General features: G+C 40.3%; 1 protein-coding gene across 1 annotated transcript in view; it reads left to right on the forward strand.

The window, feature by feature from the left end:
• Nucleotides 1-15,675, forward strand: part of dst (dystonin) — a 147,200-nt gene that overhangs the window by 38,685 nt on the left and 92,840 nt on the right. The window contains exons 15-36 of the mRNA XM_046071409.1: nt 1,496-1,589; nt 1,686-1,840; nt 1,951-2,419; nt 2,510-2,638; nt 2,805-2,882; nt 2,994-3,155; nt 3,434-3,538; nt 3,705-3,800; nt 3,886-4,011; nt 4,112-4,264; nt 4,374-4,528; nt 4,667-4,793; nt 4,948-5,131; nt 5,829-5,986; nt 6,083-6,261; nt 6,403-6,541; nt 6,628-6,821; nt 6,906-7,068; nt 7,157-7,240; nt 7,423-7,530; nt 7,629-7,727; nt 13,948-14,094. Of these exons, the coding sequence (XP_045927365.1) occupies nt 1,496-1,589; nt 1,686-1,840; nt 1,951-2,419; nt 2,510-2,638; nt 2,805-2,882; nt 2,994-3,155; nt 3,434-3,538; nt 3,705-3,800; nt 3,886-4,011; nt 4,112-4,264; nt 4,374-4,528; nt 4,667-4,793; nt 4,948-5,131; nt 5,829-5,986; nt 6,083-6,261; nt 6,403-6,541; nt 6,628-6,821; nt 6,906-7,068; nt 7,157-7,240; nt 7,423-7,530; nt 7,629-7,727; nt 13,948-14,094 (3,304 nt within the window). The remainder of the gene's footprint in view (nt 1-1,495; nt 1,590-1,685; nt 1,841-1,950; nt 2,420-2,509; nt 2,639-2,804; nt 2,883-2,993; nt 3,156-3,433; nt 3,539-3,704; nt 3,801-3,885; nt 4,012-4,111; nt 4,265-4,373; nt 4,529-4,666; nt 4,794-4,947; nt 5,132-5,828; nt 5,987-6,082; nt 6,262-6,402; nt 6,542-6,627; nt 6,822-6,905; nt 7,069-7,156; nt 7,241-7,422; nt 7,531-7,628; nt 7,728-13,947; nt 14,095-15,675) is intronic.

The raw sequence follows: 15,675 nt of genomic DNA on the forward strand, positions 1-15,675 counted from the left end.
TAATACTTTGTCTTGCTTGGCTCAACATTATGGGATTTATCTTTATAGTCTTTATAACCTAATATTACAGGTTACTCCTCAGTCAAAAGCCATCATTACAGTATTTAAGAGATACATAGCTGGTGTTTGATATGACCAAATGTGTGACTATTTGAGGAAAAATACAGTGATTTGAAGCAAGACATATTATGGCCATGTGCTGCTTTCATAATTGAAAAGTTTTTCATACAGTATATTGATAAAAGAGCAAATATGCTACATGAGTCAGCATAATATTTTCTGAGGTTGGTGTAGGTGGAGTGCTCCAGCGTCATATTACAAGCCCACTAATGTCTGTACTGAAACCTAACACTGAGGGCCAGTGTTTATGTCAGAGTTTGATTTTCTTTATTAAAGTAGAAACCCCCTGACTGAGCCGTTGCACATTATCAGTATATTCATGACCTGCTGTACACAGTATTTCTTGATCAGATTAACTGTGGCCACAGTCTGCATATGATACGTATGAGTTTTGTTCCGCTTGACCAAGTGATTGAGTGATCCCCCCCCCCAAAAAAAAGCAGCAAACAAATAAATCTTGTGTAATAAAATAGTGAGAAAAATGGGGTATTTTTATGTTCTGTAATTCAGGAACTAAATCATCACTGATCTACTATCTAGGTACTTTAAAATGGCACACAAATATGTAAATTATGTGTCACAGCATGCTTCAGTCAAGGTATGTTCTGATATATTATACTGTGACTACTTTCTTATGGCAAGCTCAGTCAGGTTTTTGAGCTTTATCTGTTTCCATCAGTGTTTGTTTGAGTAGATCTTCTTTCTGTGGAAATTCAAACGTCATGTTTTGAACCTCTGTTGACAATGGTTTAGACAAGTTTATATCCCCATTCTTGCCTCCATGGTCTGCAAGCGCAGCATATTTACAGCATTAATGTTGGGTGTGGTGAAAACTGGCAGAAACAGCAATTACAGCAGTATGCTTTATACAGTCTCAGCTCGTATGAAGGTGTGCTGTCTCAACCTGCTATTCATTTTCATCCCCTAAGGGCAGCACATTATTTTAGGGTGGGATTCATTTTACAAGTTCCTCACCTGCCTGTGGGGCTATAAATATGAGTTGCGAGTTGAAAGCGGCTCCATCCGTCTGCGAATGCGTTGTAGTCTAACTGTCCATTTTAGGTCGAGGCTGAAGGGGATCCTCTCAGAGGGATGAGAAATGTAACAGGGCCGGCAGTACTTTACCATGTAAAGTAAGATGGCCTATTTGAGCGGGATGTCGTCTGTTAGCAACAGCAGCTTCACCAGTTTTGGCTCCTATGACACCGTCCATACAGAACCTTTACAAATTAACAGCTCATTCTTCCTCAATAACAGCATTGCATATGGATCCAGGTGAGGTTGCAGTGTCCTTGGCTTTGGGAGGACTTTTTTTTGTTTTTATTAAAGTGATAACAACTGCGAACTGACAACTTAATCCATTTGTTTTTTGTAGGCTTGAAACGTTGCAGCAGATTGCCAACCGGGTCCAGCGGGACTGTGTTAACGGAGAGGACAAGCTGGCATTGGCAGGAACTGCCCTGCAGTCTGTAAGTTTTTGTGCAATCTGTGTTTGGCTTAATATTATTTGTGATAAAATATTCTTTATCTTGACTTTTGAATCTCTTATTTTCCCCTCTGCTAAGGATGCAAAACGTCTTGAGTCTGGTATTCAGTTCCAACATGAAGCTGAGATTGCCAGCTACCTTTTCGAGTGTGAGAATATCATCAGACAACAAGTGGTGGACATCCAAATTCTTCTGGATGGAAAATTCCCCTTTGCAGATCAACTTGTCCAAAGGTACAAAGTATATCCTCATATTATATCCTCGTGAAAAAAGATCCCACTGACATTTCTCCTACATTAAGACATATGTATACATATATTTATTGTCCCTTTTATGAATACAGGGTATCAAAACTGCGAGATGACCTCCTATCCCTGAGAGCCGAGTTTTCTTCTGTGTACAGCAAAAGCCGCACCCTGACAACAGAGGAAACCAAAATGATGATCTCAGGCATCACACAAAGCCTGAATCCTGGCTTCTCACAGAACATCAGCACAAGCCTGACACCAGCCCTTACCCCAGCACTCACCCCAGGGGGGTTAGGCACCCCTGGGTCCACATTCACCTCCAGCCTTACACCGTGCCTGACCCCGTCCGTGACCCCTGCCTTGACCCCCGGTCTGCAGCCAGCTTCAGTCCAGAGCTACATGGGGAGTGGTGGCGGCATGGACCCAGGCAGCCTCAGGCATTTGAAACACATGCAGATCCGCAAGCCCTTAATGAAATCCTCACTGGCAGACTCCAACATGACAGAAGAGGAGGTCAACATGAAATTTGTTCAGGACCTCCTGTACTGGGTGGAAGAGATGCAGGTGAGTAGTCACCGTTAGTGTGTTTATAATAGAGGTTTAATTGTACACACTTAAAAACAAGATGCTGAATTTTTTTTTTCTGTTTTAAAGTTGCAGCTGGATCGTTCAGAGTGGGGATCTGATTTGCCAAGTGTGGAAATGCATTTAGAGAACCACAAAACTGTACATAGAGCCATTGAAGAATTTCAGATGAGTCTTAAAGATGCCAAACTGAGTGAGGTAAGCATTTTGGAGTTTCTCTCTGTTTTGTTAACAATCCTATATAATCTGTAACCTAAATGTTGATCAGAAATGGTGCTGCAGCCTGCCCTAACTCCACTCTCTGAGCTAGATTGTGGTGTCTTTGCAGAGGAAACTAAACCAAAGTGTATTTTTCATTTCTCAGATTCAGATGAACATGCCCCTGAAACTAACTTATTCAGACAAACTGAACAAACTAGAAAAGCAGTATGAAACGCTATTGGTAAGTGATCTGTTGGGCTGAACAGCCATAATCTAAAATGTGTGCTGCTATTAATGCTTTAAACTATTTATGTGCTTGTAGTCTCACTTTATGAATGCCTGTTCTTTTCAGAGCTGTTCAAGAGAGCGGCAAAGCCACCTGGAAAGCCTGCATGACTTTGTGTCACAGGCGACTCAGGAGCTCATCTGGCTGAACGAGAAGGAGGAAGAGGAGGTTGCCTTCGACTGGAGTGATCGCAACAGCAACATCTCGAAGAAAAGAGACTACCATGCTGTAAGTCATTTGCAAGTCTTTCTTCACACAGGCTTTTAATTAACTAAAACTTAATCTGTGAAATCTTTGGGTGCAGACAAGGGCTTGTTCAGACTGTTATTTTGGTTCTGTTGGTTTGGCTGCATTACAGCTGCATTCATTTAACAAAACAATAAGGTCAGTTAAGGGATTCGTGTATTTTGGCCTGAATGATGAACTTCATATGTGTGAGAGGATGGTGCGACTGGTCTTTGCCATGGCCGGATGCCAGAGATACTGAGCTTACTGTCTTTATACAGGACCTGATGAGGGAGCTGGATGAAAAGGAAGAAGTGATCAAGTCTGTGCAGGACAAGGCAGAGCGCCTAATGCTCAAGAACCACCCAGCCAGGCTCACTATTGAAGTAAGCCCTTTTTCAGTATACTCAGAATGACAATAAGATTGCAGATTTTTGAAGCAGTAGCGTCTCCACCCTGCACACGGTTTCCACAATGTTTAAGATATTGTAATTTTACACCTATTACACCCAGATATTGTGTATTTTTATATCGGAGTTGCTTCTCTTCCAGGCATACAGAGCTGCCATGCAGACGCAGTGGAGCTGGATTTTACAGCTCTGCTCATGTGTAGAACAGCATCTCAAGGAGAATGTTGTGTATTTTGAGGTGAGCCTCTGCCTATTTTTCCAGTCATTACAGCAAAGAGCATTTGTTTGTTCCACCTAATTTCTCACTCTATTCCCCTCTGCAGTTTTTCAGTGATGCTAAAGAGTCCATGGACTACCTTAAGAGCCTGCAAGATGCCATTCAAAGAAAATACAGCTGTGATCGAACAAGCAGCCTACACAGACTGGAGGACCTAATTCAGGAGTCCATGGTAAATTGATGCGGAAGATATGATGTGTGTGTGCATGTGGAGGTAGTTGCAAATAATTATAAATTATTAATAAAAAAAAATCTGTATGGTGTGTCCCTAGGATGAGAAAGAGCAGCTTCTTCAGTACCGCAGCACTGTAGCTGGGTTAGTAGGCAGGGCAAAGAATATCGTGCAGCTCAGGCCCAGGAACCCTGAAAGCCCTGTGAGATCCTCCATCCCTGTTAAAGCCATCTGTGATTATCGTCAGATAGAGGTATACAGTGGTTCTTTACGCAATATTACATTACATTTAATTAATCAAATCCATTTATTTCGAACTTTAATAGTAAATCTGTGCTGTGTGTATATCACAACTCTTTCAGATTACCATTTATAAAGATGATGAGTGCGTATTGGCCAATAACTCTCACCGGGCCAAGTGGAAAATCATCAACCCATCAGGGAATGAGGCCATGGTGCCCTCTGTCTGTTTCACTGTGCCTCCACCCAACAAAGAGGCTGTTGATATGGCTACAAAGTGAGATTCTAGGATTCATTTCGTGTCTTTTACTTCAAAATAAAGTTTATTCTCTCTAGTTCAGATGGCTGTTACTGAACACCTAAGCTCTGGTGACCTGACTTTGATGGGATGAATTATTTATGTCTTTCCCTGCAGAACTGAGCAGTTATACCAGAATGTCCTGGCACTGTGGCACCACTCCCACATCAACATGAAGAGTGTGGTGTCTTGGCATTATCTAATGGCTGATATACGAGCCATCCGCAACTGGAATGTGGCCTCAGTACGTTCAAATTATTATGTTTTCCTTTTTAGATCACACTTTTCTCCACCAGTCGATGATCATTTATGATGATCAGGCTCCGTTTTTGATGATCATTCTAAGAACAAAGTACTTGTTTATCTTATTTCCACTTTAATTTCTCTGACCACTGCAGATAAAGACCATGTTACCAGGTGAGCATCAGCAGGTCTTGAGCAATCTGCAGTCCCACTTGGACGAGTTCTTGGAAGACAGCGAAGAATCCGAGGTGTTCACAGTAGCAGATTGTGCCCAGCTAGAGAGAGACGTTGCGGCCTGCAAGGAGTACTACCAGGAACTGCTCAGATCTGCAGAAAGAGGCAAGGCTCACATTCCCTCCCTGTCCCTCCCAGCAAGGAGCGCTGGTGTACATTGAACACATCATGAGGGAAACGCATGGCTCTAAAGCCTTTTAAGCCTTTTGGAATGATGTTTTTTTGTAACTGAATTAAGAGGAAGAGAGGAGAAGAGAGATGGTTGGCTTTGCTGTGAATGAAACGCAAACACTGGAATGTTGTTAATTTGCTGTTATGAGTTTTGGTGGGATATCTACAGAAAAAAAAAATCAGAAAACATGTTGTTTTATGTTGTAATGTTACATAGGTCTGTGTAGATTAACTTCAATACACGTGTACACACGGCCATTTACATATATGCCCTCTCCCCTTTTCTAAAGTTCTCACCTTATTAAAACCATTGTCATAATTTGTGTATGACTTCACATTAGCAGTACAAAGTGCCATTAATTTAGGTGGGTGTACTTGGCCTTATTCTGTGATAATGATGCCACCTAGAGGTGCGCTGGCGTGCTGTCAGTTAATGTGAGACGATGTTTAACATGCCCTTTGTTTTATTGTGTGGTATTGCTCATCAAATAGTTGGGATTTTCAAATGGAAGCAAACTTTTACATTGGCTGTTTTTCAAAAATTGCAACAAAACTGTCACCGTTTGAAACTCAAACCTATTTTATGCTCTTTATAATTAATTTTACTAATTATATTTTTTCTTGTAAACAGAGGAACACGAGGAGTCGGTGTACAATCATTACATCTCAGAAATACGCAACTTCCGGATGCATCTGGAGGCCCATGAAGAACACCTGATCAGGCAACTCCGCACACCGCTGGAGAGAGACGACCTGGAGCAGAGTCTGCAGCGCATCACTGAACATGAGGTACACATCTTGGTATCAATAATCATTTAATATACTCACAAACTTACAACTTAGTGTTGATTTTTTAATCACGCTTTCCTACATGCCACTTTGCAGAAGAAGACAGCGGAGCTGAACAAATTGAAGGAGGACCTTGACGCTATGAAGGAGAAATGTGAGCTGTTCCTCAGGCAGGCTGCAGGTTCTCCATCTGTGCCAACGCTTTCCTCTGAACTCACTGTCCTCGTTCAGAACATGAGCCAAGTGTACTCCATGTCTTCCATTTATATGGACAAGTAAGTCCTTCTTTATGTAGAAGTACATAAAGAAGTTGTTTTTATGTCCTTTATGTCCTGCTGGCATTTAGATATTTTACTATATATATATATTTGCATTAAAAGTACCTGAATTGAAGACATGTTCCCTTTGTTTTGCAGACTGAAAACAGTGAGCTTAGTGGTGAAGCACAGCCAGAGTGCAGAGGGGCTCGTTAAGGCCTACGAATCCAAACTCTACGAGGAAGATGCTATGAACTCTGATGTCAAGTCCATTGAGACCGTCATATCAACACTTAAGGTAATACTCTATTGGATTCTCCATTTCACCAACATTGGCAACCCTTTTAGTTCACTTTGAGTAACCATTCCGTCTTCTGATTATAGCAATGGCGGACAGAGATCGATGAGAAGCAGGAGGTGTTCCATGACATGGAGGATGAGCTGCAGAAAGCACGAGTCATCAGTGACCGCATGTTTAAGGCACATAACGAACGTGACTTTGACCTCGACTGGCACAAGGAGAAAGCTGATCAGCTGAGTGAGAGATGGCAGAACATTCACTCGCAGATCGATGGCAGGTTAGTGTTAGTAACCTCTCATAGGATATTGTTTTGTTATTGACAGGTCTTATTAGCTAATTGACGTTAACCATTCAATTGCAGGCTTCGGGACTTGGAAGGTATCAACAAATCTCTGAAACACTACAGAGACTCCTACAGTAGTCTTGATGAATGGGTCAGAGAAATGGAAGCGGCACAGCTAAAGGCCCAAGAAAACAAACCCGAAGACAGCAAGGCACTGGCTGAGCTGTTGAACAAACAGAAGGTAGGACAAGAATCCAATTCTTAACAATAAGATAAAGACAGTGTGGATATTTGGATGTATATATATTTAACATGTCTGTGTTTTTCAGGTCCTTGTTGCTGAAATTGAACAAAAACAGAACAGAATTGACGAGTGTCAGAAGTACTCAGAGCAGTACTCTTCTGCCATTAAGGTAAATCAATTATTTCAATTTGTTTTTGACAAACACCTTTTTCATTTTGCTTGGACAAAAAACTTTGATAAACATCCTCATGGTGTGTCTGACATATGAAATTAGCATTTTGGGTCATTTCCATTCCATTGTAGTTGAGAAAGAAACAACCTTGTAAATGTAACACGTAAGTCTCTCTTTAGGATTATGAACTTCAGCTGATGACGTTCAGAGCGATGGTTGACTCCCAACACAAATCCCCTCTCAAGAAACGGAGGATGCAGAGCTCTTCTGATGCCATTCAGCAGGAGGTAAAGTTATGACTGAACTTTCTTGGGACAGACATTTGTGCCATATCTACAGTACACCTCAATAACATACTTGTTTTTGTTTGTTTAATTTCACACAGTTTATGGATCTCCGAACCCGCTACACTGCTCTTGTGACTCTCATGACACAGTATGTGAAGTTTGCCAGTGAAACACTGAAGAGAACTGAAGACGAGGAGGTGAGAGATCCATATGTTAATACTTCCTGGCTTTCTACATATACAGTGGCTTATGCAGTGCATTTTAGACTTTTGGGGCTTTGTGCATGCTTAAACTTATAATGCCAGTTTAGCTTTACCTTCTTATCTTTGCATGACACCTAGATCTGCTGTTTTGCATCAACATGTTTCACTGCCTCACTGAGTGATCTGTAAAATAATTACAAAAACACCTATGTGTTTTTACTCTTTATCATCCTGAGTTCTTGACTTCATCAGAGGGTTGCGTCTCTTTATATGTTCAGCTCTTATTGAGTGAAGATATTTGCTTCAATGTGCAAAAGAAGTAAAGAAATGCAGATATGCGGTGCATGTTTGCATGTGCAGTAAGTCCGTGTTTCTGGTGACGGTGAGCTTTTTTATTCTTTGACAGAAAGTCTCTCTCATAGTGGCCTTTCTGTGGGACAATAAAGCCTCTCCAGGAGTTTGTGTACTATTTTCCAAATATTGGTACTGAGAAGTATTCTCAGACCTATTTGAGAGTTACAAGTTGGGAATCAGAGGAAAAAGGGGCAGTGATCAAATCAGTGACGATAATATTAAATACATCTAACATCTTGTTGTTAAATGTGGTGAATGTTAGCATTTTTAAACCTCCACAGTATAATAACTAATAAAATCATGCAGTATTATAATAGCAAATTCCTGGAGAGATTGTTTAATATTGCTGCAGCACTCTGGTAAGAAGTAAAATATTCACGCAGTTAATTTTATAATTTATCATTCAACATGAAACAGTGGATGACTTATTTTTTTGCCTTGTAGAACAGAAAGGCTTTTGACAGAACACAGAAAGCAAAAAGGAAAGAGAGCATGGAGCTCCAAAAAGCTGCAGGGGAAGTAGAGATTAGACAACTTAAGCAACGGGTCCAGGAGCAGGAGGCTTTACTGGTTGAAAAACAAGCACAGCTGGAAACGCTGGAAGGAAAAGTAGAAACACAACAGAAGACAATCAGGGATCTAACCTTTCAGAAATCACAGCTTGAGCATGACGTTCATCAGTATTGTACCAAGTTAGAAATAGCAGTAAAGGACAAAGCTACCAGTGAGCAGGAATTAAGTCACACAAAACTGTTAATTGAGCAGTCAGAGGCCAAGTGGTCTTTAACTCAGAAGAAACTAGAGGACCTCTTAAAGACAACAAATAATGGCCAAGATCTTAAGAAACAGAGTCCCAAACTTCAGAGAAAGATTAATGAAAGTGATCTGGCTCAGCAGCCTTTGGCATTTGAAAGTCAGTTGGCAGTTAACAATGTGCCCGAGTCATCTGCAGTTCGAGAAAATGGCAGCATGATGGTGGATGTTCTGCAGCAGAAACAAGAGGAACTAGTTATGGTCCAAAAAAGAGCAGACATGGCTGAGGAGAAAGCACAGAGTTATAAAAAGCTGTTGGATGACAGCAATAACAGACTGAAGAAACTTCAGATGGAGATGGAAACTGAAAGGATCAATATGAGACAGAAATCAGATGATCTCCAGCAGGAAGTGCTGACCATGAAGAAATCCATCAATGACCTTCAAGAGGAAATAAGATCTCTCCAAAGAGCAAAGTCCTCATTGGAACAAAACACCTTTTTCCAAAGCACTGAAGTAGAAGGCCTTAAAGAGCAGCTGAAGATCACCCAAGGAGAACTACAAAAGAAAATCTGTATGGAGCAGGAAAATATTTACAAGATTAACAACTTAGAAGAAGAGGTAGTTTCCAAGCAGGCAGTAGTAGATCAGCTGAAGTTTAAATGCAATGAGCTGACAAGGAATAATGTCTCATGTGACAGTGATATTAGAGGTCTACAGATCCAAATAGAGTCATTGGAAAAAGAGAGATCATTTTCTGAACAAAAGATCAAGTCTTTAAAGAGGGAGATAGAGAGCTGGAAACAGCAGCTTCAAACTGCTAAGGAAGAAAACAACTTAATGAAGAGGTCTGAGCAGGCGTCACAGCTCAAATGCAAAAACCTTGACGCTGAACTTCAAAAAAGTGAATTAGTTGCTTCTCAATTGCAGAAAAATGTAGCTGAGTTAAAACAGATAAATATGGAAATGGAAAAGAATCTGAAGAATGTAAGAGCTAAACTTGATCAGGTGACGATGGAAATTGAAAGCAAGGAACAGCAAATCAAAATATTTAAGTCTCAGGCAGAGGGCACCAAATCACAGGTTAGAATTATTGAGGAGGAGCTGAATAAGAAATCCCAGACCTCCCATGAGCTTCAGATGAAACTGCAGGATTACTGTGAGGAGGTGAGGAAAATGACTGAGCTGGAGCAGAAAATCAAAACACTCAATTCAAATATTGCCAGTTATGAGAAAGAAATAACAACTCTGAAATCAGAGCTGAAGTCAGCGTTTGCTGAGAAGAATTCTGCAAATCAAAAGATCCACATGCAAAATGCAGAAATTAATGATTTGAACCTGGTGCTCAAGGAAAAAAATGCTGAACTGCAAAAACTATCCGCAGAGAGTCAAAAACATCTCAATAAAGTCAAAGCATTAGACGACGAGCTTTTCAAACATAAGCACAATATTAAAGGGTTAACTAGCAACTCAGAGAAAATGACAGAAAACCTAAAGCAGGAGATGTATGCTCTTCAAAATGAAAAGAGAGACGCAGACAGGAAAGTAGAGAACTTGAATGTTAAACTTTCAGAGTTGAGCTCTTCCCTACAAAGAACTAAAGATGAATTGTTGAAAGAGACCAAAGAAAGACAAGTCAATGAATCAAAAATATTGCAGCTGGAGACTGAGCTTGAGAAAAATAAAGTAACAATCAAAGAAGTAATGTCGAGTTCTGACAAATCCAGATCAAATCTGCAACATGAAAATGTGATCCTTAAGCGGGAGAAAGCTGAGGCACTAGAGAAAAGCATCTCGCTGGGATCTGAAGTCAGAATGATGAAAGAAAAGCTGCAGCGTGCCCAAACAGAAGCCGAACAAAAGCAAAAAGAAAACTCTGTCCTTCATCTGAGGTCCCAGCAGATGGAAGAACAACTTGAGAAGTGCAAGAAAATGCTAGACGAATTGAAGAGTAAACTAGAACTTCAGAAAGAGGGCTATGAGAGGCAGTTGTTGCTAGTGCAGACTGAAATAGAGAAAAAACTAATTGTACTTCAATCAGAAATCTCAGGTGACAGTGAGAAGTCAAAACAGCAGCCACATAGTGCAGAATTAGCCGAGATGCTTAACAAGTATTTCAGACAAGACATCAAACAGGTAAAAACAGTGCATCAAACCACTGTGGTAACAAATCAACAAACGGACCAACAGCTGCAACTGCAGATCAAAATAGATAAACTGCAGCAAGAAAGAACACAGCTCGGACATGACCTCTCAAAGGCAAACTCACAAATTGCCCAACTTGAGGAAGACAAACTTAAACTCAACTCAAAAGTAAGCTCTTTGCAAATCCTTTGCAATGAACAGTCAAATGCATCAGCTAAGTTTAAACAGCTGTTGGCAGATAGTGAGCGCGAACTGACACTGAAGGACAAAGAAGCAAGATCTCTTCAGGAACAAATAGAGTCGTATGTCAAAGAGGTTAAAAGTCTTCAGGAAATGCTCGGGGTATACATGAAGACTGAAAAGCAGAGGATAAACAAACAGGAAGTAACTGAAACCAGTCATCACTATGTGAAAGACAACGAGGCTGCTTTGTTGAAGACGGAACATACAGTGCTGCAGAAGAGGGTGCTCTCTTATGAAAGTGCAAAATACAAGCTGGAGGACCAGATTCTCAAAATGAAAGTGTCCTCAGAGGTATGGATGAAGATAGTTCAGGATTACTGCAAGACATTATCATATTTATTAGCAAACAGTATATTTAAATGTAATACAATTTTACTAATTGATGCTTTTTTAGAACTATTTATTATAAACTATTTAGAAACTGTAGTTATATGTAACTGTAGTCTTCTGTAACTTATAAGGTCTTCCAATGTCACATCTACAGATGGCAGCGATGGAGAAAGATAACATTCTTGAAGGAATTAAACAAGCCAAACAAGATACGATGGAAGTCTTTCAAAGCCAAATCCTTCATGATTCACCAACAAACAAAACTTTCAATAGCTCTACTATATATCAAACTCAAACTCCCCTACAAAAAGTACAAAATGTGACCTATAAGAGCCAAATCAAACCTGATGAGCCCATGACTGTGACAACACTTGGATACATGGCTCTGTGTGGACTAACCGACCAACGGCCAAGTGAAACTGTAAACAAGGGAAGAGAAGAAGGCGGTTCCCAAAAGCTCCCAGAATTCAAGGGCAGCACAAGTATTCAAAACGTAATCAAATTTAAGCTCTTGGATGAAGAGGTTTTGGTCTTCGGCAAACCAACTTCTGTTGCTGGAGTTTATGTGGAGTCAAGTAAGAAAAAGATTTCCTTCCTAGAAGCTGCTGAGAAGGGCTTCTTAGCAAAGACATACGCTGTTGAGTTCCTGGAGGCTCAGGCTGCAACAGGAAGCCTTACAGATCTGGCCACAGGTCAAACACACTCAGTTGCTGAAGCTCTGGAGAGAGGTATTATAGAGACAGGCCTGAAAGACAAACTGATAGAGGCTCAGAAAGCTGTTAGCGGCTACATCCATGCTGGCAAAAAGCTGTCTGTTTTTCAGGCCATGGAGGAAAGGATTCTCGACAGATACAAAGGCAAGAGGATCCTTGAGGTTCAGGTAGCCACTGGAGGACTGATCAATCCAGAGAGCGGTGTCAGGGTGCCGGCTAGTATTGCTGTTGATCAGGGTCTTTTGAACAAGGAGACTCTACAGAGTCTGTATGATCCAGTCAGTAACCCCAAAGGTTTCCACAACCCTGACAACGGGCAGAAAGCATACTACTCTGAAATACTGAAGACATGCCTTTATGACGTCGACGGCGGAGTATTTCTCTTCCCGTTTGGTGAGAGACATCTAACAAACACCTCTCCCACAAGTTCACATAGAGTGTCTGTTGTCATCAGCAGCTGTGGCTTCGAAATGTCAGCGTATGAAGCATTCAAGGGGGGACATATCGACAAGAGGATGTATCTGTTTCTGTCACAGCAGGAGAGCGAATGGGAGCAAAAGTCCATAGTTGACGCCAGTGGAAGCCCACTTAACATCATTACTGATATCAAAAGTGGCCGACAACTTTGTCTAGAGTCCGCTCTAAGTCAGAGGTTTCTTGAAACATCGGAGCTTGAAAGCTATCGCAGTGGGCATCTTAGTATCTATGAGATTGCGGACATCATATTTTCAAGAATGGTTGTTGTGGAAGATGTCAACAGCCCCATTGCTGGTCTGTGGGATGTCACTCTGGGGAAGCGGCTTTCAGTTCTTCAGGGTTTTCAACAGGGCTTTATTGATAGAGCCACTGCCTTAAGGCTGTTAGAAGCCCAGGCCTGCACTGGAGGTATTTATGATCCCTCCTCAGGGGAGAAGGCGACTCTCTCGGAGGCTCTCAAAAGAGGTCTTTTAGATGAGGCTTCGAATCAGCAGCTCCAACAGTTTGAGCAGGCATTTCATGGCATCGTTCACCCCAAGACTTCAAAGACTTTGTCTATTTCCCAGGCTGTACAGGAAAACCTCTTGGCAAAAGATGTCGGTTTTCGCTGTATCGAATTCCAGCTCCTGACTGGAGGATTGGTAAACCCTGACACTCACGATAGAGTCTCACTTGAAGAAGTCATTCAGAGCGGCCTTGTTGACAAAGTCACTGCAGGTATACTCAAAGATGAGAAATTCCAAACCAAAAGCCTTACCTGCCCAAAGACCAAGAGAAGAATCACGTTCAGGGAGGCTATTGAAAGAAGTGTCTATGACTGCCACACGGGGTTAAGGTTACTGGAGGCTACAAGAATTTATGGATATGGAGCCAAATCAACATTTCATTATGTTTGGGCGTATAAGCAATAAACATTTTTAATTATATGCTTGTCCATAGCATAGAAGCAAAACCTGCACATAGGATTTCCATGGGTTTTGTGTTTGTATGAGGTTACCTTGACTTTACTGTTTTAATGTTCTTTTTTTGGTTTACACACATGTTTTAATACAGCGGTTGATGCAACTGACAATGATTCTTGAGCTTTGGTGTTTTTAGTAGATTATAAATGTGTATCGGCAATGCCGCTCCCTGTTTTTTGTTTATTTTATGTAACAAAGTTAACAATCTTGTCAAAAACCCATCTGTTTTAATTCTAGAGATCTGTTGATGAGGAGAAGAGAGAGCATGGTGATAAAGTTAGCAAGCTATTGCATTGGATGTCCAATGTGAAACAGACCCCAAACAATGATGAGAATGCTCTGAAAGATAGCAATGCCAACACAGACGCTTCTAATAAGCCCCAGGTAAATGATGTGCATTGTTTGTGGTGTTTGTCGGTGTGTTGTGTTTGCATATGCTGCCACATATTTCTTATACATGACAAAATGCTTTGGTTTAATGGTGAAGAGGATTTATATCATATCAAAATGATATGCACAGTCCTTTGCTGTCACAGTGTATGACTTCTAATAAAAATGCACATTCTACTTTCTGATTCAGTGAATCCAGATATTTTACTCTGTAGACAGTGGTTGTAGTTACTTTATCATATCCCCTCTTCACTTGGCTTACAAAAGCATGGTTCATATAATGGATTTCATTTCATGTCACCTCCAACTGATTCAATAACACTAGTTGCACAAGCACTTATATTTCAGAACAACCTCAGTGACCAATAAATTAAATCAGCCCAACAGGTTGTTGAAATATCAAGATACATTTTTAGTTTGTCCCTGTGTGTCTAAGGACACATGTAGTATAAATATAGCCCAAAGTTGACATTATTCAATTGAAATTTGAAATGCACCTTACATGTAGGTCTACTGTATATCACAATAGCACTCTTAATCGTGATTAAAAAAAATTCTGAGAAGCAGTTTAGTAATCCTGAAGGAATGGGTTGTCATTAATGGTTTGACAGATCTATCCAACTTAATAGAATATTAAAGAGAATTTATCAATGTATTAAAGACGTTCAGACACATGTTCTATGCTTACTTGCATTGACAATGCGATTTTTGAGGTTGTTTTGCATCTTTGTGGCCAATTCAGATCAGTGATCGGGCCAAACTATATATTGATCAAACGCTTTTAAAGCACACCATCCAGCCAATTATTGACACTGTCCATTCAGTACATTTATGTACTCGGTATGTTCTTGTGCTGTAATCTAGATCCATGTAAACGAGATCCATGAATATTGCAACCAGAAAAAATACAGGGGCATGAATAAAATGTTTGATAATTATCATTAATTGTTAGGATTTTCATACACATAGAAACATGTCAGTACTTTGGAGGCAGTCATGGCTTTGGAAAAAAATTGATTTTTTAAAAAATTTATTTATTTTTACATTTTTAACCCAAAATATACATCAAATCCAATTCCAACAATTCCAGTGTAATAATGAAAGCTTTGGACTTTCTATTTTATTTTTTTATCACATTACGAAACCATCTCTCTGACTGTGTTTCTGAACACACTGAAAGTGTTTCTAATATTCTGTCCCAGCATGTAAGGGAGTGAAAAAATAATGCTCAATCAGCCAGATACAACAATTCTACAAATGACCGCCTGAACCACAGAGTTGAATCAACTCCTCTTTGACACATTCTGAACAAATGTTAAACAAATGTAATATTTATTGCATTTATAGCTCTTCTATTGGATTGCCTTATTTTGTGCAGGGTTTATATTTAATTGAGTCATTGGCGTGTACTCTATGTTTTTAATCATTCATTTATATATCGTATTTAAACAAGTCAACTGAAACATGTAATTCAAGCTTATAAAACAATCCTAGTGTGTGTGTGCATGTGTGTGAGCTTCGTGTCCCCGTTTATCATAATCATATTAGTGACAATATTGTACAATACCTACTCAG

The sequence above is a fragment of the Micropterus dolomieu genome, linkage group LG15 (assembly GCF_021292245.1).
Source record: "Micropterus dolomieu isolate WLL.071019.BEF.003 ecotype Adirondacks linkage group LG15, ASM2129224v1, whole genome shotgun sequence".
Classification (NCBI taxonomy): domain Eukaryota; kingdom Metazoa; phylum Chordata; class Actinopteri; order Centrarchiformes; family Centrarchidae; genus Micropterus; species Micropterus dolomieu.